General features: G+C 37.3%; 1 protein-coding gene across 1 annotated transcript; it reads left to right on the top strand.

The window, feature by feature from the left end:
- Nucleotides 1–16,115: 16,115 nt before the first annotated feature.
- Nucleotides 16,116–18,975, top strand: LOC141660889 (uncharacterized). The gene is made up of 6 exons (XM_074467869.1): nucleotides 16,116–16,134; nucleotides 16,227–16,445; nucleotides 16,598–16,684; nucleotides 16,796–17,048; nucleotides 17,198–17,534; nucleotides 18,532–18,975. The coding sequence occupies exons 1-6, from the start codon at nucleotides 16,116–16,118 to the stop codon at nucleotides 18,973–18,975; spliced, it is 1,359 nt and encodes a 452-aa protein (XP_074323970.1).
- Nucleotides 18,976–21,270: the final 2,295 nt, after the last annotated feature.

Here is a 21,270-nt window from a genome sequence, read left to right as displayed (position 1 = left end):
AATTGAGCCCTAGCTTGGGTGACAATCTATTCCTTTAATTTGTGGCGTTAGAATTCCCCTTAATCTGAATATTGTAGATGTAGTATGTACCCTGCTACTAGTAAGTATTGTATTGTTAGTTTCCCGGCTTCCGTTTAAAAAATGCTTAAGTTTAGGATATGAACTAGGTTTGTCTTCAGTGAAAAGATCGAAAACTTGATATGTTTATGTTATGTGTTTTTTTTAAAGAGTTTCAACTCGTGCTTTGTGTGGGTGTCTTTTTCTTATTTGAAGGGCCTTTAAGTATGGATGAGAATTCAAAAGACAACTATTATCATAAATTAAGTGTCCCTTGATGGGGATCTCATAACGACCCTCATTGCATCGAGGGTTAATTTTTGTAGGGCAGTTATAGCCTTGGAGTTTCAAGTATTACACATAGGAGTATGTTACTAATAAAATTTCTTGAGGTGGATGCCGTTCCAGGCGTTCTTGATAGGCTGACCGTCGAGGTGCGAGAGCTCATAAGTTCCCGTGCTAACGACCTTCGAAACTCTGTACTGGCCTTCCCATGTTGGCTTGAGCTTCCCAGTGACAGTGGGCTGGGATGCCGCGGAGTCCCGGAGGACGAGGTCTCTTATCTTGAAGTTTTAGCTCCTGGCCTTTTTGATAAAATAATTTTCAGTTTTCTCTTGCTGTGCGATCATGCGTAGACGAGATTCCTCTCTTGCTTCTTCTAGCAAGTCATTATGAAACCGCACACCCTCGAGTGCGAGGGAGGGATTGAAAACTTCGACCCTTGGGGAAATTAGGCTTATTTCAACCGGTAAGACCGCGTCGATGCCATACGCTAGGCAGAAGGGGGTCTCACCTGTGGAGCTTCGAGGGGTCGTTCTGTATGACCACAGCACATTTGGTAGTTCGTCGACCCAGCAGCGGGGAATCTCTTCAATTCTTTTCTTTAACCCTTGTAGGATGGTTCTATTCGTTATCTCTGCCAGTCCATTGGCTTGTGGATATACCACTGATGCCTTGATATGTTGGATTTTTAACTCTTCTAAAGTTTTCTCAAATTGAGCCCCCACAAACTATGCCATTATTTGAAACTAGGATTCGCGGAACTCCAAAGCGAAATACCACATATTCCATGAAAAATTCAATCATTTCCTTCTCTCTGATCTTTGAAAGTGGTTTCGCTTTGACCCATTTCGTAGCATAATCCACCTCTACCACTATATATTGGCACTGGTTCTTAGATTTTGGAAAGGGCCCTACGATATCGATGCCCCACTGGAAGAAAGGGCATGGTACGAGGACATAATTGAGCTTTGTCGTGGGTCGGTGATCCACGTTTCCATGTAGCTGGCATGCTTGGCATTTTCTGACATATTCCTCGCAGTCTTTCCGAATTGTGGGCCAATATAAACCTTGCCTGATTATTTTGAGAGCCAAGTTCTTTCCTCCGAGATGTTCGCCACAGATTCTTGTGTGTACCTCGACCATCGCTAGGTGGGCTTCTTCTAATGTCAGACATCGGAGTAGTGGTTCAGATAGGGCGCGCCAGTACAGCGATGAACCAATTACATAGTAATTTCTTGCCTTGAACATAAGTGAGCGAGCTTCGCGTTTCTCGCTCGGGAGTTTGTTGTTGATAATGTACTCGAGAAACGGTTTTCGCCATTCGGAGTTATTCTGGATTTGGTTGATAGAAAGCTCATCGATGGCGGGAGTAGCTAGGACATCGACGTACACTGGATTGGCATTTATCGCAGTTCGAGGCTTATACTCGATATAGAACTGACTCAACTCGATCGTCCATGCGGCAAGTCTACTCGTCATGTCGGGTTTGTGTAGGATCCTCTTCAGGGGTTGATTTGTAAGCACATGCATCTCCCTTCGCTGGAAATAATGTCTAAGTTTTCGGCTTGCGACAACTAAGGTATAGACCAATTTTTCTACTTGCGGGTATCTGACTTCGGCATCTCGAAGAGAGTGGCTAATGTAATATACTGGGATTTCTTTTGCTTCATTGACTTGAATCAGTACGGCCACGACCGTTTCATCGGATGTAGAGAGGTATACCTTCAGAGGCTCATTTGGCAAGGGTCGAGTAAGGATGGGTGGATATGTAAGGAATACTTTTAGCTCGGAGAAATTTTTCTCGCACTCCTCGTTCCACTCAAAGTGTGATGATTTGGAAGCTGTGTTTATTGCTGAGAAAAAGGGGAGGCATCTTTTTTACGATTGTGGGATAAACCTTCGAAGTGCGGCGATGCAACCGGTTAGCTTTTGCAAATCTTTTACTGATTTTGGATTTTCCATTTCCAAGATCGCTCTTGTTTGGGATGGATCTGCCTCGATACCTCTTTGTGTAACCAGAAAACTGAGGAATTTTCCGGCTGTAAGACCGAACGAGCATTTAGATGGGTTTAACCTCATGTTGTTTTTTCTTGCGTTTTCAAACATTTCACGGAGGTCTATCACATGGTCGGAGGAAATCGTCGACTTTGTGATCATGTCGTCGACATATATCAGCATGTTTCTCCCAATTTGTGTGCCGAATATTTTATCCATCATTTGTTGAAAAGTAGCTCCGGCGTTGATTAAGCCGAAAGGCATCACTCGGTATCCGAAGACTCCCCGGTGTGTGATGAATGCGGTTTGCTGCCAGTCTTGTGAGTCCATTTTAATCTGATTGTACCCCGAAAAGGCATCCATGAAAGAGAGAAGTTCGTTTACCGCTGTTGCATCAATAAGTTGATCGATGTTCGGGAGTTGATAAAAGTCTTTAGGGCATGCCTTATTAACATCTGAGTAATCGATGCACATTTGCCATTTTCCATTACTTTTCTTGACCAGGACCACATTCGAGATCCATGTGGGGAATTGTACTGGCTCGATGAAACCGACCTCGAGTAATCTATTGATCTCTAGGTCGATGGCTGCCCTTTTCTCGGCAGAGAATGTACGATGTTTTTGCCTCACCGGCTTGATGTTTTTACTGATGTGCAAAGAGTGTCGAGCGACGGCCTTGGGAATTCCAGGCATATCTTTTGGATCCCAGGCGAAAATATCAGAAAATTCACTGATAAGGCACGTGATATCTTTTTTTAATTGATCAGGGAGATTCTTGTCAAGCCTTGTAGTTTTCTCAGGATTTCCTTCGATCACTTCTATTTCTTCAGTTTCTTCGACGGGAGAGCAAGAATTGCTAGTGGGTGGTTCCATAAGGTCCCTGGGGTCGATGTCAAGCACTTGATTAACATCTAACTCTTCGTCAACCTTTTTTCTTGGAGACACAGTGGTTAAGTACCATTGTCTTGCTGTTACTTGATCACCAATCATCTCTCCCACGCTGAAATCTGTGGGAAATTTTATTTTTAAGTGGGAGATAGATGTTATAGCTCGGAGTGCAGTAATCGTTGTTCGCCCCAATATGGCATTGAAACTTGAGGAAGCACTAATCACGTAGAATTTGACCATTTTCCAAATCTGACAGGGTGGAGAACCAAAAAGCACTGGCATGTCGATGGTTCCTACCACATGAACCTCATTGCTTGTAAACCCGTATAACGGGGTTCGGGAGTTCTCGAGTCTTCGATCTCCTATGTCCATTCGGGAAAAAGCATGATGATATAACACATCGACGAAGCTACCATTATCAACCAACATTTTCTTAACCGTGTTGTTTCCCACACACGTTGTGATGAGAAGAGCATCCTGATGGCCTTCGATGAGACCGGGGCGGTAATCATCATCGGAGAAAGAGATGACTGGGGAGGGATTCGCTCGAGGGCGTTTAGTTACCGAGGGATTGACATTAAAAACTTCTCGAGCAAAAAGCTTGCGAGAATTGTGGGAGAGGCCCCCGGCGGCTATACCGCCAAAAATAACGTCGATTACACGATCGTCCTCGCCTCGATGGTGACGACTGGGTTCATCATCGTGTTGCACATAGTGGACTAGTTGTCCTCGACGAATTTTTCCTTCGATGAGATTGCTAAGCTGAAAACATTGCTCTGTTGTATGGCCAGTATCCTCATGATATTCACCATATCTGGAGCTCGGGGGTCTTCCTGGTTTCATGGGTCTTGGAGGGCGATAATCCGGTTTTGTTTTTAACACCGCCAAAATTGTTGTTTTTTCGGTGCTGAGTTTAGTGAACTCTTTTTCAGATCGATTGTGGGGCTGCCAATATCTTTCTCTTCTATCCCTCGGAGGGAGGTCCGATGTGCGTGGTGGGGGCGACCTACGGCATTCTCGGCGCCTTTCCCTCGCGGGGGATCGTGGATTGTAGCTTCGGCGTCGGTCATATTTTGACGACCTCCGTGGAGATTGTATACAACTTACTGCTTCTTGAAGCATCATGCGATGTTCTATAATCTGGAACGCGGCATGTAGGGTTTTTCACCTTTTTTCAAAGATTTCTTCTAATAGCAGGCCATGCCTGGATTTATCGATACCTGCTGTCAGGAAATTGACAGCCATATGTTCTATTAAGTCTGGAATTTCTGCTATCTCTTCCCTGAACCGGGTTAAGAAACTCCTGAGACTTTTGCTGGAGCGTTGGTGCATTGTCATCAAGGATGCTGTAACTTTGATTCCTTTGTAGTTGCTGGAAAATCGGGCTTGAAACTTGCTTTTCAGAGTTGTCCACGAGTCGATTGACCAAGGTGGCAAGTTACTGTACCATCGGAGGGCCGTGCCTTGAAGGCAAGTGGAGAAGAACTGACACCTAGCGATCTCCGAGTGGCTGAAGAAAGCCATGCGACCATCAAATGTGTTTAGAAATGCTAATGGGTCCGAGGATCCGTCGAAATGATCGAGAGCAGGCATTTTCAATGTTCTGTCGATGCGTGCTTTTTCAAGAACCAATGACAAGGGGCTTTCAGATACGGTTTCAAATCCAGACCGGCTTCTCATTATTGTACGCATCTGCGCGATTTCTTCTTACATCTTGGCAAACTCTTCGTGGGAGATAGATTCTGTGGACGTAGTTTGCTGGGAAGTGTCGGCAGACGATATTGTGCGTTGTCGACGTCCTCGAGATTGTGAGTATGTCGATTCAGCTGACAGCTCATACTCGTAATCGGCGTCTTCGTCATCGGCATAATGATCATGGCCCTGCTCTTGATTTTTAATCAAAGCTTGCTGAAGCTCATACCGGAGACGATGGATTTCACGCTGTCATTCAAGTTTGGCCAGCAGCATCTGTGTCTCCCGCTCTAGGAGTTCCAGTTCCTCATCAGAGTATGGCAAATCCCCCGGATCCTCATTGTTTTCAGCCTTCGACCTCTCAATCTTCTCAAGGTGAAGCAGCATATCACTTGACAACACTTTTTTCCTTTGGATGTCTAGATCCTTTGTCTTTGATCCGACTTGAGCTTCCTCTTCTTGTCTCGCTGAGCAGCCTGTAATGATTTCGGCATCTGATCATGAGATCCTTCCTCAAGGGGGGAAACAAACACTTCGGCTTCAGAGTCGACTGTTTGGGCGGCCCTTGTGCCTCGTGACCCTTTGGATTGGAGATAACCTCTACCAGTGATTCTTTTTCCTGAGTTGGTCCGGCTGTTGCCGGATCAATCTCTTCAACGATCATCTTTGGTTGGATCTTAGAAAGTAAAGCCCCTCCTTCTAGCGCCAAATGATGTACCAATAATATTACTATTATTATTAGACTATAATTTTAGGAGATGATCTTCTTTACTTAATGAGCCAACCCCTTAAAATGGGGTTGTTCTGTCTTATTTATACTAAGTCCCCAAATGGGCTTTTTAATACAAAGTGGGCCTTCTTGGGCTTTACATTAATAGGTAACAACTGTCCTAAATATAATTCCTTGGGCCTTCTCATTTTGGTCCAATACAAATATATTGTAGTTTGTCCAACATTGTGTTCACTATTATTAATACTTCCATCCGTTTCATTTTTATGTTCAGAGGTCAGCTACATTACTAGTTTACTGCCTTTGTCTCTTACGCTCTCACTTCAGCACCCTGCACTAATTTATTAATTGATTGTTTCTTACTTTCTTATCCCTTCTATAAGATTGCCCTATTTCCTATATCCAATTTACATAGCACTTTCTCCTATAAACCATTGATACTATCTAACGTCCTAATTGTGACCACACAATGGCGGATCCAACAAATGAGGAATGGTGTGCCATATATCAAAATTATTTATATATAATTTTTTCCTCTATTCTCAAATATTTTGTATATTTAATTTTCTTAAGTTATGTTTGAATAATTTTTAGTTAAATTAATCAAATTTTGACCTTAATTTTTCAATTTTGTAGTTATTAAGTAAAAAATCAAATAAAAATATGAAATTAACTTTAACATGCTATAATTTCCAAGTTTAAGTATCTAATATTAATAAATATTTATCTATCGCCGTCAAAATTTGCCTAATTTAAATAAAAGTTAGTCAAAGAAATTAGATAAGAACTTAAAAAGTATAATATTATTAAAAGAGAAAAATGTGCATAAGTACATATTTAGAGACCGTGATTTTATGAATAAGATGTGTATTTTTAATGGCGAAGTTCAAAATTTTTAATCAAATTATGTAATTACTCATGAATTTTTATTAAAAATCTCTTAATACTCACTCAAATAATAAAATCTCTTAATACTCACTCAAATTAAGTGAGCACCTATTTAGGACTATTAATATCAAAACATCATTAATCCAAATTATTAAAATCTCCTACTTTAATTATGAACTACAACTAAACACAAGAAAATTTGCTTTTAGAAAATGAAGATAAGGGGTGTGGGGACATATAAAATATTGTATTTTATGTATACTTGTTAAAAAAAAGCAATTCTTCCCTAAAAAATGGTGTGTCACTTGACACACCATGTACATCCGCCGTTGACCATAGTTGTCAAGCTATTTGTAAATTTCGTCTAGTCAAGTTCTTTATCTTTGTTCTAAGATGAGGCGATCTCAATTTCTTCATAATCCCCCATCCCAAACAACCCTCTCATTATATTGAATACAATGAATGTACTTAAAAATTTGTAATATTACCTGGATGAGCAGATCATGTGGCCAACGCGAGTGGTGTTTCTTTCTGCATTATCAAATATTATCAAAAAATCAGAGGGATCACAACACAGATAAATAGTAAAATAAAACTTAAACCATCGTACAAATTACTTTGATGCACTAATATAAACTTTACATGAATTAATCACCGAGTATTTGTGAATTCTCACTTTACATGATTAATTAATATAATATTCCAAATTGCAATTAATAAACATAGGAAGACAAATAATATTCCCCGCGTAGTTTGTAAAAACATCTAAAATCAAAGAAATCCTTAAAACCAAGCTCAAGTACAATACAAAATTCTCTTTCAAATGACAATTAAACATATACACAAACTTCACCATATGTAATCCCCGTGTAAAAAATACGAAATTTTTGAATACCCGGCTCACATAACAGCATAAGATAACCTATCAAATTATCTTCACCCAAAATCTACACCATTTTTTAACCTAAAAAACCAAGTACAAATAAATATGCAAAAATTAAATTTAAACTATACACAAACATAAAAATTAAGCCAGAGTCGACCGTGGTGTCTGACAAAATTTAACGTTGGCCCACATTTCGAGACATGGAATGATGGAGTTTTAGGAGCAGTTACACTCTATGGGCTTAACGAAGGCAGAAGAGACTTAACATGGCAGAAATGGTCTTACAAGATCTGTTTTAATATCTTATTCCTAACCAAATTATTATGCAAACAATGTGTCTAACTTCAATTTTGTGAATAGGTAGGTCTAAATGGAGAAGCCCTGAGTCTGCATACAAAGCTTCTGGTACTGCTGATTGCAGCAATGCTGGTTGGTACGATGAGAAAAGTGTTCTCCATCCTTGGGTCTCGGTGCCCCTAGATTCACCTTTACCAACAAACTCTTAAAAGAGTCCAGTTCTTTAATCTGTAAGAACCCAAGCAACCTAACTCTCTTCTAATTATGAATAATATTTATTTAAGCCACGTTTGTGTATGCTCGTCAGTTGAAATCACGTTTGTGTATGCTCGTCATTTTAAGTTATGTATGTGTACGGTATAAATAGTCTTGATTGTTTTAGAACTCGGACCTGCTTTAGCTTGCATATTGTCTTCGCGTTTTAGACCCAGTTATACTTATTCCACAATATTGTTAACCAAACCCATAAAGTTTGTTTGTTGTTATTCTGGGTAATTTTTTCTACTGTTGAAGAGCAACCTTAGATCCACATTTTTAGCTTGAAATCTTGGTCAATTGTTGTTTATGCACTTAAGATAATGGTTAGAGCAGGGAAGAGTATACATGGTAGACCCTCTACAAGCAACAGGTCAAGGACTATGACCATTCACAGGCATAGGACTCAGGAGCAAATTGAGACACTCTGCAAGAGCAACCATTAAACCATACCTCGGTTATGGAGAGAGTAGTACAACTGACTCAAGAAGTGATGAACTGACTGAAGCAATCCGGCTCTACAGGAAAGAACAAGCCCGGGCTCAAGAAGAGGCTGAACAGGAAGAGGAACCGGAAGAGCCTGGGGACTCTCAGCAATCCCAGCTATATGTCTTTGACCGAATCGGGGCTAAAGGAAAGAAGAACCAGAAAGATAAAGGTAATAAGAAAGAGACAGAAGCAACCAGGCAAAAAAGGTTGGAAGAGATGAGAGAGCAAATAAGAAGAGAGGGGGAAGCAAATCTTGAGCTCAAGATTCAAAAAAAAATACAGCTAGAAGAGGAGAGACTAATAGCCAAGTCTCGAACAAAAAGGACCCGGAGGGACCCCACCCCTGAGGTCATTTCTGATGATGATGAGGAGGGGCAGAAAGACCTCAAAGATATGATCTATAAACTGCAAAGAAAGATGGACAAAAGCTCTGAAATAGAAGTTAGGGAAATTCTAACACCATTCAGCCATTTTTTAGAGGCAATTCCTCGGAAAGAGGCCTCAAACATTATACCTTTGATTCATTTGACGGATTGGAGGATCCGAAAGAACACTTATATTATTTCGAGCAAATTGCCCATATATACTGCTACAGTGACTTAACCAAGTCCAGATTCTTCGCATATTCCTTCAAGGAGGGCTCAGAGATGGTTTAGCCGGATCTACTTCCGAAGCATCCACAGCTGGAAAGAATTCCGCGGAGCCTTTTTCAGGAGGTTCCGAGACAACAAGACGCATGAGTTGCACATGTGCCATCTGGAGACTATCGTCAATATGACAACGAATCTCTCTCAGCATATATGAAGTGTTTCCAGGAAGCAATCAGTAAGATCTCCAACTTGGATGAGCGGGAAACTCTAAGCATCTTCCGGAGGAACCTAGACCCGGATCATAACGAAAGGTACATTGTAGAACTGATCAATAAAGAACCTCGGAGCTTGTCTGCTGCCTATTCCATGGTTGCCAGGTTCATCAAGGAAATTGACGTGCTCCAAGCTATGAGAATGATCCGGAACGGGATATCTTGGAGCAAGAACTCTAATGACGATTGAAAGGGGGTTACCATCAAGACAAAAAGTTCAAACAATGTCAACAGACCCACGTGGTGCAGAATACCCCTATATTTCAAAGACTTGGTCCCAAGACAGAGTCCAAGAGTGACCCAGGACCAACTAGGCAAATCAGGGAGCCTAGGAAGGAGCAAGATTGGACACCATTGAACCGGACTGGGGAGGAAATCCTGAAGGAGATCAAAGATAAGCCATTTTATTATCCGCCAAAGCCAATGCAGACTCTCCCGGAGAGCCGGCCTTACAATCGACAGTGCGATTATCATGAAACACATGGACTCAGGGGATGAGTTCCTCTCTATTCAGTCATTCCCGGAAATGATAATCTTTATATAATATATGCTAATTTTACTCAGAATGATAGTCCAGTAGATTAGTTCCCATGCTAATGTTATACATAGTTTTATTAAATTTATTTTTATAGATAATAGTTATTATTTTTATAATTTTAGGGATACATTTTTATTTAAATTAAAAAAAGAATAAAATTATAAAAAGTGGGAAAAAAAGAGTTAATGGAATTTATTAATTAATGAGGGGAGTTGTCCAACACTATAATGTTTCTTAAACAAATCGAATTCTATTAATTTAAATTATTTTTAAGTAATACACAAGAACAATGTTGAAGTTGCTCTTATATGTGTTGGTATTAGAAATATCAAGGCGTTGATATACATTACTTTCTAAGTTATAAGTGATGATATGCATCACTTACTAAGTAAGTAATGAGGCGCATCACTTAATAAGTTGAAAGTGATTATCATTTTCTAAGCTCGATGTGTTGATACACATCATTTTCTAAGTTATAATTGATGATACGCATCACTTACTAAGCTCAAAGTGATAAGTCGCATCATGGTCGGGTACACTTTACTATAATGTGTTGATCCATAAGAAGGTGAACACTTAAGTATTGTGTACAAAGTAGCGCTTATTGGGCCTGGGTCTAATCAGGTGAATACTGAAGTGTTACGTACAAAATATCACTTACTGGGTCGGAGTATAATCAGGTGAATATTAAAGTGTTACATACGAAACAACACTTATTGGGTCTAAGTCTAATTGATTGAATACCAAAGTGTTGCGTACAAAATAGCACTTATTAGGCATGAGTCTAATCATGTGAATACTAAAGTATTGTGAATGAAGTAACACTTATTGGGCATGCGTCCAAATATCTATAAGTATTACTCCGAATGCAATCGAATCAACATGAGTAAATGCAACACAATTATATTAGTTGTGGTGGTGTATAGAACTTACTTATCTTCCTCTACAAGCATTTCACTAACAATAAAATAATGATACGTATGATGACTAAATGATAGGAAAATTATTGCTTTAAAACTATATCATGAGACGATTCATAAACCTAAAGAACTACGCAGACTTGATCCCTATAAATGGTACGTAGGCATCTTGAGAGAGGGAGATGAAAATTAACATTATGTTGTTGTCTCAAGAACAGTCTAGATAATCATAAAATATCAAACACTTTACCAAGTTCTTCTTATATCTCTATACAAAAACCCATCTACAGATCTTAATATTGGCACCACGTCCTTGACGAAATTTGGTTCCAACAATATGTTTAAATTACTAGGCAATTATTTTTCCCGGACCTTTTAAACTATGTATTCCATCATTGTTTTTGTCAAAAACATTTATAATATTTTTAATAATATTTTAAAATATATTATTTTAAAATTTTGAAAAAAATTAATTATAAACTATTGGATGAAGACCCTAAATAACCATATTTTATTGCCCATCAACTATTTAGTTGGCCCAAAATATCTATCAGATACTCCATTCCAATAGAGTCCTCCACTTGTTAAGGAGTATCTCACTAGACACTCATTTTACAATGAGTCTAATACTCCTCTTCACCGGAGTATCAGCCTAAATACTCCTTTGTCAATGGAGTATAAACTCTAATTCTCCTTTTTCAATGAAGCAACAAGAGAGTACTAGCCCTGATACTCCTTTATCAGTGGAGCAACATGTGGGATATTTCTTTCTCATTGGATTATCTTCTAAAATTTCAAGATTGTTGAATTAAAGTCCACAGTTTTAGAGTTTATGTTCAATGATATTTGACCTTGCTCTAAATCGAAATATTTTTTTATTCATTTTTTAAAATATTTTTAAAATTCAAATGATGAATCATTTAATCCTAAAATATAAAAACTTGTACAAATAGTGTTCACGCCTAAATTTAAAATTAATTGAATTAAGGTCTAAACTTGAATTATAGTTTAGGCTTTAAGTTTAAGGCCCAAAACCCTAAGTTCAGGTGTCATGTTTTAATTATTGAACCTAAAAATATTAAAAAATTTAGAAATAGGATTCATGCTTAAATTTTAAAAATTATCAGATATACAGTTAAATATTTAAAAAAAATATATAAAAATTAAGTGATACTCCACTAATGATGGATTATCTATAATACATAATGACTACTCCCTAATTTACCCATTTAACAATTTAGGTAAAAAAATTTACCCATGACCCAAATCCTATATATTTTGCTAGATCCATGGACTACCCAATTAAGTTCAATTCACCCATCGTTATTTTTTGAATTTCAAAAATAAAGCTATCTATGGAAAATGATTTGAACAAATCAAATCATGCATGATTTTCTCCAATTTGTTACATCATTTTCTCTCTCTTTTTCCAAATCATCATGCACCTCTCTCTCTCTCCCTCAGTCGACGGATTACAATGGAGTTACAGTACTGCTTCTGAACTTAAAAACTTTGTTTGGAGTTTACAATACAGTCTCAACGTATTGCTTTTAAACCTTGGTTGCTCCATAACTATTTTTGTTAGATTGTTTGATATTTTCCCTTGATTCTCCAGAACTGTGTGGTTAGATTGTTTAATGTTTTCATGATAGAAACGGTACATGACATTCTTCTCATTATGTTCAATTTTAGGATTCAAGCGTGTTCTTGGACGTAATATTGAGAAAACCTTGAATCCATCTGATGCCACCAGTGAACAAGGTTTTAATCCTCATGATGATGCTGCATGTAAACATTTCCCTATTTATTTTTGACTAATTTGTTGATTTTGTCGAACCAGATACAAAACGCAGGGTTCGTGGGAGAAATGTCAATTATATTCTTTCAGACAGGACTAATCTCCATCCTACAAAGAATCACCAGTCTAAATCCGTCAACAATGATATATGTACCCTATTGTTTTTTGAATTTTACACGATATCTCATGTGACTGCTGTTATGATTCCTTATAAGTTATCTTGTATACATTAATAAGTTTTTCTTTACTCTTTTGGTTAGTTATACATGTATCTAATCCACCAAATTTGCATGAAGATGCATTGTTATGAGCAGTTAGTGGCAAGGAGAATCAGAAACCAGATATATTGTTTACCAAAACCTCTTTCAGCCGATTAAATCCAAAGCAGAGCCAATGTATGTCGCGCACTTCAGATCATAAGAAACTCTATCAAGGTTCACTCTATGAATTTCCTTATAGCTAATGCCGTATATTTGTTATTTAAACAGGTTCCAAACCTTCGTCGATCAAGCAATGTTTGTGGACGATGAAAGAAGCACATCTCAGCCGTGGTCCTCTACAAGCAATTAACGGTAACTTGACATATGAAATAAACTATACTGAACATTTATCGCACAACAATTGTGTATATTATTATGCCTCATATTGTATAACTACTTTTGTATCAATCCTGACATGGATGCATGTAATTATTTGCGCCATTCTCATCTAACACCGTTATCAAATGTTGATAACTTTAACAATGAATCAGAAGAATCAGGTTAGTCCAGTCTGTGATGTTTGTGTATATTTTTTAATGTAATATTAGTTTTTGTACCTATACGGTATAGTGGACTTGAATCTGTGTAATTGAAATTAAGTAACATACAAGCACATACTTTGCCATATTATTTATGTTCAGATATAAAGTCAGCCAATTTAATACAGAGAAATGTCTCAAAGCGCTTGGTAGAATATATAGTTTTTGATTTATATGATACCCTGATTGGCAGGGTATGTAAGTGAAAATGAGGAAATTAGAAACAATTTACTACAAGATATTCTGGTTCAAATATGCAGTTAACCAATTTATGGAGAAGACTGTATGCGTACGATAAATTTAAGTAATCAGTCTCTGCGCAGTATTTACACTGCCACGCCTGGTAAGCTTCCTAAACTTGGTATTTGGAATGGCGATACTGAAAGCTCACAATTCCTGTTTATCATGTAGATTCAGGCGATAGTGTTTACCACCCCATTGGTAATGACAGCTTATATATAGAACATTTGTTAATGTCAAATCTCCACGATGTTGTGGTTGACACTGATTTCCAACCAAGTTTTGAACTTCTGGCTAACAACCGATGTGAGGTCAATACTGTTCCAAGATCAAATCCCCACCTCACCCAGCCTGGTAAGCAATTATGACTGAGTATCTACTGAGGAAATGTTATAGATTTTATTTGCTAATATAAAATTCTTGATTGGAAATTAGATCAAAATAAGCAAGTGAGGGTGCGTGGAAAGAATTACAGTTCCAAGGATCATAATGTATTCCGATCTACACTGCCACAAAATACAAGTTTGAGCGAAACCATTTTACACAATCCTGGAAGAAACACGTCACCTTTGGTTGCTTCCCACACATCAGGCACGACTTGATAATGAATCAAGTGAACACGACTTAGATACGTAAATTAAATGTTATTAACTGTCATAATTTTGTAAGTTTTTTTTAGATAAAAACAAAGTTAGCGTGCCTGGCAAGAAATAGCTCGCCAAAAAAAACAATATTCTGTAGTGCAGTGCCATCTTCTTATACAGGATTATTCGATAATTTGATATACACTACCGCTGGGAACAAATCGCTTTCAGAATGTACTTAAACATCAGGTCAATGTTTGTAATAATTCTTAATTGAACAATAGATGTACAAACTATCAGAATCATAACTTTCCATGAATTTTTACATAATTGAACTAATGTTCTATATCTATAATTATTGATTTATTAAAAGTTTTGTAGGTGTTCATATATGTGGAGAAACATGTGCAAGTCCTAAAACTCCGTGTGCACATAAACTACAATCCATAGAGTTTTCAGGTGTGGTTCACATATATGTGCGTATATTAATGTATACTATTAGATTGATAAGCATCCAATATGTTTAGTTCACAAGTTTACAAACAATGTATTTGTTACAGCATGTCAGATGAGAAAATAGGAAACTCCAGGAACATGTCAAAGTGATAAAAGTGTATTCACTTTCTCATTGCCTGCATCCAGAGTGCAGAAACGATCGCGGAAATCTCTTAACCCAGATGGATTACAAACTGGAGAACATCTAACCAAAAAAGTTTATGGTAGAATAAGTCCAGGTCCTTCGACGTTCGATACATCGTCCGTAAAAAGTACTTTTGAGCGAGGAGAAAGTTCAGGGTCTAAAAACTTATTATCTGACTTTAAAAGTGTTGATGATTTTGATAGCAGTGACAATGATTGTTTATCCAGCGGTATGAATTTAGATTTCACACACTACATAATAAGCTGTGAATTCTATATGTTTTTTGCATTGCTTACTCTCTGATGAATTGCAAATTTTTGTAGGAGACTATGAGGATATTGATGTAGATTTATCTAACAATACTAATATACTATGCCTAAGTGGAGTGAGTACCTTGATGTTGGTGCTCCTGAAAAAATTTGTTCAAAATGTCAGGCGATCATGTGGAATCAAGAAAGGGACAATAAATCTGCACCAAGACAGCCTCCAACTTTTTCTCTTTGTTGTAAAAATGGTCAGATAACTCTTGATAAAGAAAAACAACCTCCTGAACCTCTTGCTACACTCCTTAGTGGTGCATCCCGTTTTAGGCATTTCAAGCAAAATATTAGAATGTACAACTGTATGTTTGCGATGTCTTCCACCGGAGGAAAAATTGATCATAGTATCAATCATGGCGGTGCTCCTTATTGTTTCAAGGTCAAAGGTGTAATTACCACAGTATAGGAAGCTTTGTACCACCTGACGGTGCAATCCCCAAATTTTGTCAACTCTACATATATGACACTGAAGATGAAATGAACAACAGAATAAACTCCATTAAAGTAGGAAGTGATTTTGTTGATGAGGGTATCGTACAGTCTTTGTTAGAAATGTTGGATAAACATAATCGTCTGGTCAAAGGTTTTCGTATGACACGTGAACGGATTGAACAAAATGCAGTTGATGAATTTAGATTGGTTCTAATAGCTTCTTCTTCAGTATCTGGTCGACCTAACCATATTGGCCCATCAAATGAAGTTGTCGGATTGATTGTCACAGACGACTATGCAAAAGGATGCAGGGATACAATAATCCATTCAAGAACTAATGGATTGGAGAGGATATATGAAACTGATCCACGATTTATACAACAACAATATCCTCTTCTTTTTCCCTGCAAATAGACCTTATAAAAAATAGCCCAAACACACTCAGTTTGTAGAAAATAAAGATCCAATAGAAAAGGGAGATAGAGAACTCATCATGATGAAAGAGTATTACCATTATAAACTAATGATTCGACCTTTAGAAGGTATATTCTTTATCTGCACTTTGTTTTAGTACATATTCTTTAATATTCTCTCAAATTTACAAAGAATCAAGCATTTAATCACGAGTTTACAGGTTTGACTCCACATCTCGGAGGTCGTTTATGGCAGCAATATGGGGTGGATGCATTTACTGCAATGGAGCAGTACAGACTTGACTGGATCAGAGATAACCAGACAATGATTCGTTCAGATTTGTACGACATATACGGGATGCACTACAAAAGGGTGATAACAATCCTGAAAATGTCGGCAAAGCAACAATTTTACCTGCCTCATTTACTGGCAGTAAAAGGTACATAAATAAGTATTTTAAAGATGCTTTGGCCATCTGTCAAACGCTTGGCCACCCATCACTGTTCCTTACAATGACCACAAATACAAAATGGCCTGAAATACAACGGATGTTAAAGTTTTTACCCGGTGTTGATGTTGTTAACGCTCCAGACGTGGTTGCAAGGGTTTTTAAAATGAAAGTTGACCAGATGGTTGATCAAATCAAAAATAAAAATTGTTTTGGACGTTGTATAGGAGGTATTATAATATGAAAGCTTTTTCTGATGATTTAATTTTATACTTTGACAGTAAAATGACATGTATGAAAATCATACTATTTTTCTAATTTAATACCTTGGCATTTTACAGTGATGCACGTCATAGAGTTTCAAAAGCGTGGACTGCCACATGCTCACATGCTTATTTGGTTGCATCCAAACAATCGTCCAAAAACCACGGACCAAATAGATAAAATGGTGTCTGCAGAAATTCCTGATCCAAGTATTGATCCTGTTGGATACGAAGCTGTAAGGAATTACATGATTCATGGACCATGTGGAAGAAATTGTATTAATTCTCCAAGTATGGCTAAAGGCAGTTGTACTAAACATTTTCCTAAAAGGTAAATCGTCGTCATTTACACCATAGTTGTACTAAACAATTTCCTAAAATGTAAATCTTTGTCATTTACACCATACTCAACAAATTTATTATAACAGTTCATATACTTGATGACATTGAATTATAAAATTGTTCTATCATTTTTAACAGGTATAATTTTCACACATTCTTCGATGACTGTGGCTTTCCTATTTACAAAAGAAGGAAAACAGGAATTACTGTAAACAAAAAGGGAATTGAGCTGGATAATCATTATGTTGTCCCATACAATCAAGATCTTCTAATAAGATTTCAATGTCACACAAACCTAGAGATTTGTAACAGCTCAAGTTCACTGAAATATCTATTCAAGTATTGTCGGAAAGGACAAGATACCGCAACCATGTGTTTGAGGAAAAAAACAACCGCCAAGACTATCGCCACAACACCAATCACTCTGGAGAAATGTCTAATTGATGAAGTTAAACATTACTTAGATGGTAGATATGTTTGTACATCTGAAGCATCCTAGAGGATATTTGGTTTTGACATCCATTCCCGTTGGCCTTCAGTTGAACGTGTGCCAATACATCTACCAAATGAAAAGCACGTGTCGTTCAGAAACTCACAAAATCTACAGGAGGTGTGCGATAATGCAGGATCAAAAAAAGCAAATTAGAAGCATGGTTTGAAGTAAATAGAATATATCCAGAGGCCAAAAATTTCACCTATTCAGAATTCCCAAGCAAGTTTACCTGGCATCCACAACTGGGTTCCTGGAAACCGAGAAAACGAGGTGATGTCATTGGAGGCTTTCTGAAGTACATTCATCCAGCGGTGAATTATTATATCTCCAAATGCTCTTGCTTAGGATTAAAGGTATTGTTTCTTTTGATGATTTGAAGACAGTCCACGACCATATTCATAAATCTTTTCACGAATCTTGTGCCGCACTAGGTCTCCTCCAGAATCACCCGCAATGGCATGAAGCTATAGCTGAAAATTCGCATACATCCATGCATCCACAACTCCGTGCAATGTTTGTCAACATTGTAGTTTACAGTCCAATTTCTCATCCACGTAGTCTTTGGGATACTCATTGGGGATGCATATCGGATGATATTGTTCTTGTGAGACGACACCTCACTAACAATCCAAATCTTTGTCTATCAGATTATGATATCTAGAATTACGCTCCTGCAGGTATAAGTTTTAATAATTCTTTCAGCCCTATCATTTTCCCGTATGTAACTAAGAGGATAAATTTTATGTACATTTATTCCAGAGATTGAGAAATTGTTGAACGATATTGGTAAAAGCCTTACAAACTTCCCATATATGCTATTTCCAGGAGAAGCATATTTTTCCAACTCTAATAATAGGCTAATTCTTGAGGAAACATCCTATGACACAGAAGAAATAAAGAAAATCCATGAAAAAATCATAGTCTTCTGGATGATGAACAGAAGAGAGTCTATGATTCAATTCTTGACAATATCAACCAGAAAAAAGGTGGTGTTTTCTTCGTTTACGGGAGTGGAGGTTGTGGAAAGACTTTCTTGTGGCAGACACTATATTATCGATTACGGTCGAAGCGTAAGATTGTGCTTCCTGTGGCCTCATATGGTATAGCTGCCATGTTGCTTCCCGGTGGAAGAACCGTACACTCCCGCTTTCACATTCCTCTCAAACTTGATGAACATTCTTCTGTCGGGTTAAGACATGGGACCGATATTTCCGAGCTAATTCAACAAAATGATTTAATAATCTGGGACAAGGCACCTATGAAACATCATCATGCATTTGAATGCGTTGATCGATCCTTGAGATATATTATGTCTGATGTTGATAAAAGAAGAGCTAAAAAGCCATTTAGTGGTATAACCATTGTTTTTTGGTGGAGATTTTTGGCAAACACTTCCAGTTATTCCAAAAGCGTCAAGAGCTGAAGTAGTTTGCGCTACCCTCAATAAATCCAAGCTTTGGGATTCTTGTGAAGTATTTTTATTGAAGCAAAACATGCGGCTTAATGCAGAAAATATAGAATCGGAGAATAAAATCATCACTGAATTCAGCAAGTGGCAGCTTGCGGTCGGTGATGGTAAGGAAACCAATATTTCTCCAGATTCAGACAGTGGTGAAATGTTAATCAAGATTCCTGATCAATATATCATTAATACATCTGGAGATCCTATCCAGAAGCTTTTTGAGGTAACATACCCAGATTTTCTATAGAATATCTCTTCGCATGAATACCTCAGATCAAGGGCTATACTAACACCTACTAATATCGTGGTGGATGAAATTAATATACAGCTCCTTGAAAAAATTCCAGGTACTTTGTTTACGTATCTCAGTTAGGATTCAATCGATGATGCTGGTGATGATGATAATGATTTCAGGTCTGCATTTCCAGCTGAGTATCTAAACTCTATAAATATGCCTTGCATTCCTAAGCATGAGTTAAAATTAAAGGCAGGAGTGGTCGTCATGATTATGAGAAACTTAAACCAGATTATGGGATTATATAATGGTACTAGAATGATTGTCAAATCATGTAGAAAGAACAGTATTGAATGTGAGATATTATGTGGGTCTCATGTTAGAACCAAACATCTTATTCCAAGAATCGAGATGATTCCAAGTGACACAAACTGGCCCTTTTGAATTTAAACGTGTTCAGTTTCCAATTCAGATATGTTATGTCATGACAATTAACAAAAGTCAGGGACAATCACTTAATACGGTTGGGCTTTACCTTCCTAGAGCAGCTTTCTCACATGGACATATTTATGTTGCCATTTCTAGAGTTACACGTCCTGAAGGCCTCCATATTCTCATAGATAGTGATGATGGTAGGAGCACAAATATTACAAATAATGTAGTTTTTGAGGAAGTGCTTTACAATCTTCCAAGCGTAGACAATTGACCTGACATATTAATATAATTGTGTTGTATACTTCTCTTTCTCCTGTTTCATTCCTGATTTTCGATGTCATATATCAATGTCGTACGTGTAGCAACGCAAATATTACAAACATTTATGTGTAAAACCTACATCAATGTACATAATTAAAACATTATCTCCAAATTAACCATATGTTTTTAAAAATTTTAACATATCGATCAAGAATATATCTTTAATGGTTAAAATAATAGTACAAATCTGAATGATATGCTTGGTAGGCAGTATTTCTCTATTTTTGGAAGTAACCAAAATGATAAGGTGGGTTAGTTGTCATCATCACATCAAACACTATGTAATCAATTATCAAAAAATTAAACCAGGATATTACTCTTATTCTCATTTAAACTAATAGATTTGCACTATCAAATTCCAGCTAAAATAAAGGCATATCCCTAATGCCTCGCTGGTGAAATATAGTTACAAAGTTTTTACAGAATGAGATTCATTTGCTAAAACATCAGTTATCTTTTTCTCTCAAGAGTGCAACCATTTTATAAGAGTTTCATTTTGTTAACCTATTTTTACTATTCTCAAAATATGGGCTGAATGATTTTCCTACTTACTGTGCTAATCTACATTGCTTGAATAATCTTTTTACATTGCTCCTCTTATAGTGTTGTTTTTAATGGAGTCATTTGATCGTCTATCCAATCTCGACAAGGCTAGTACTAACTGGAAAATTAAGGTCAGGGTTACCAGGATGTGGGCTAATATGACTTTGGAGGCAAACTCACTGAAAGGCTACAATCTCATTCTTCTGGATGATGATGTATGGTTAGATGTATTTCTGTCAATCTTGGTTTGTACTTAATTGTATTTATGTAGTTTATGTAATTTAAAATTGTAGGATAACCATGTTCATGCCTTTGCGTATCACAACATTTGGAATGGATTTACCACAAAGATTGTGGAAGGCGGTGTCTACATTTTTGACCAGTTTGTAGTTAAAGATCCTGTCGGGAATTTGAAGCCGGTCCAGACAAATCTATTTATCAGATTTACAGGCTCCACTACTGTCAGGACTGCTCTTGATGATGGCATGATCCCTTTACAAAAATTTGAGTTTCTGGACCTCGGAGATTCATTTGCGGAAGCAAATAAATGTCTTCCTCAACAGCAGCCTGAATTTGCAATAGGTTCGGTAACGCATTCACTATTATCTTACTGTACTCATATTTAATACCAATTTAATAGGCTAAGCACTTATACAACAATATCGTGTAAAATACGTTCTGTGTAAGACATATATAATTGGAGTTGTCGAAGAGTATGAAGG

Source organism: Apium graveolens, chromosome 5 (assembly GCF_009905375.1).
Source record: "Apium graveolens cultivar Ventura chromosome 5, ASM990537v1, whole genome shotgun sequence".
Classification (NCBI taxonomy): domain Eukaryota; kingdom Viridiplantae; phylum Streptophyta; class Magnoliopsida; order Apiales; family Apiaceae; genus Apium; species Apium graveolens.
This window is presented reverse-complemented; position numbering and strand designations above follow the sequence as displayed.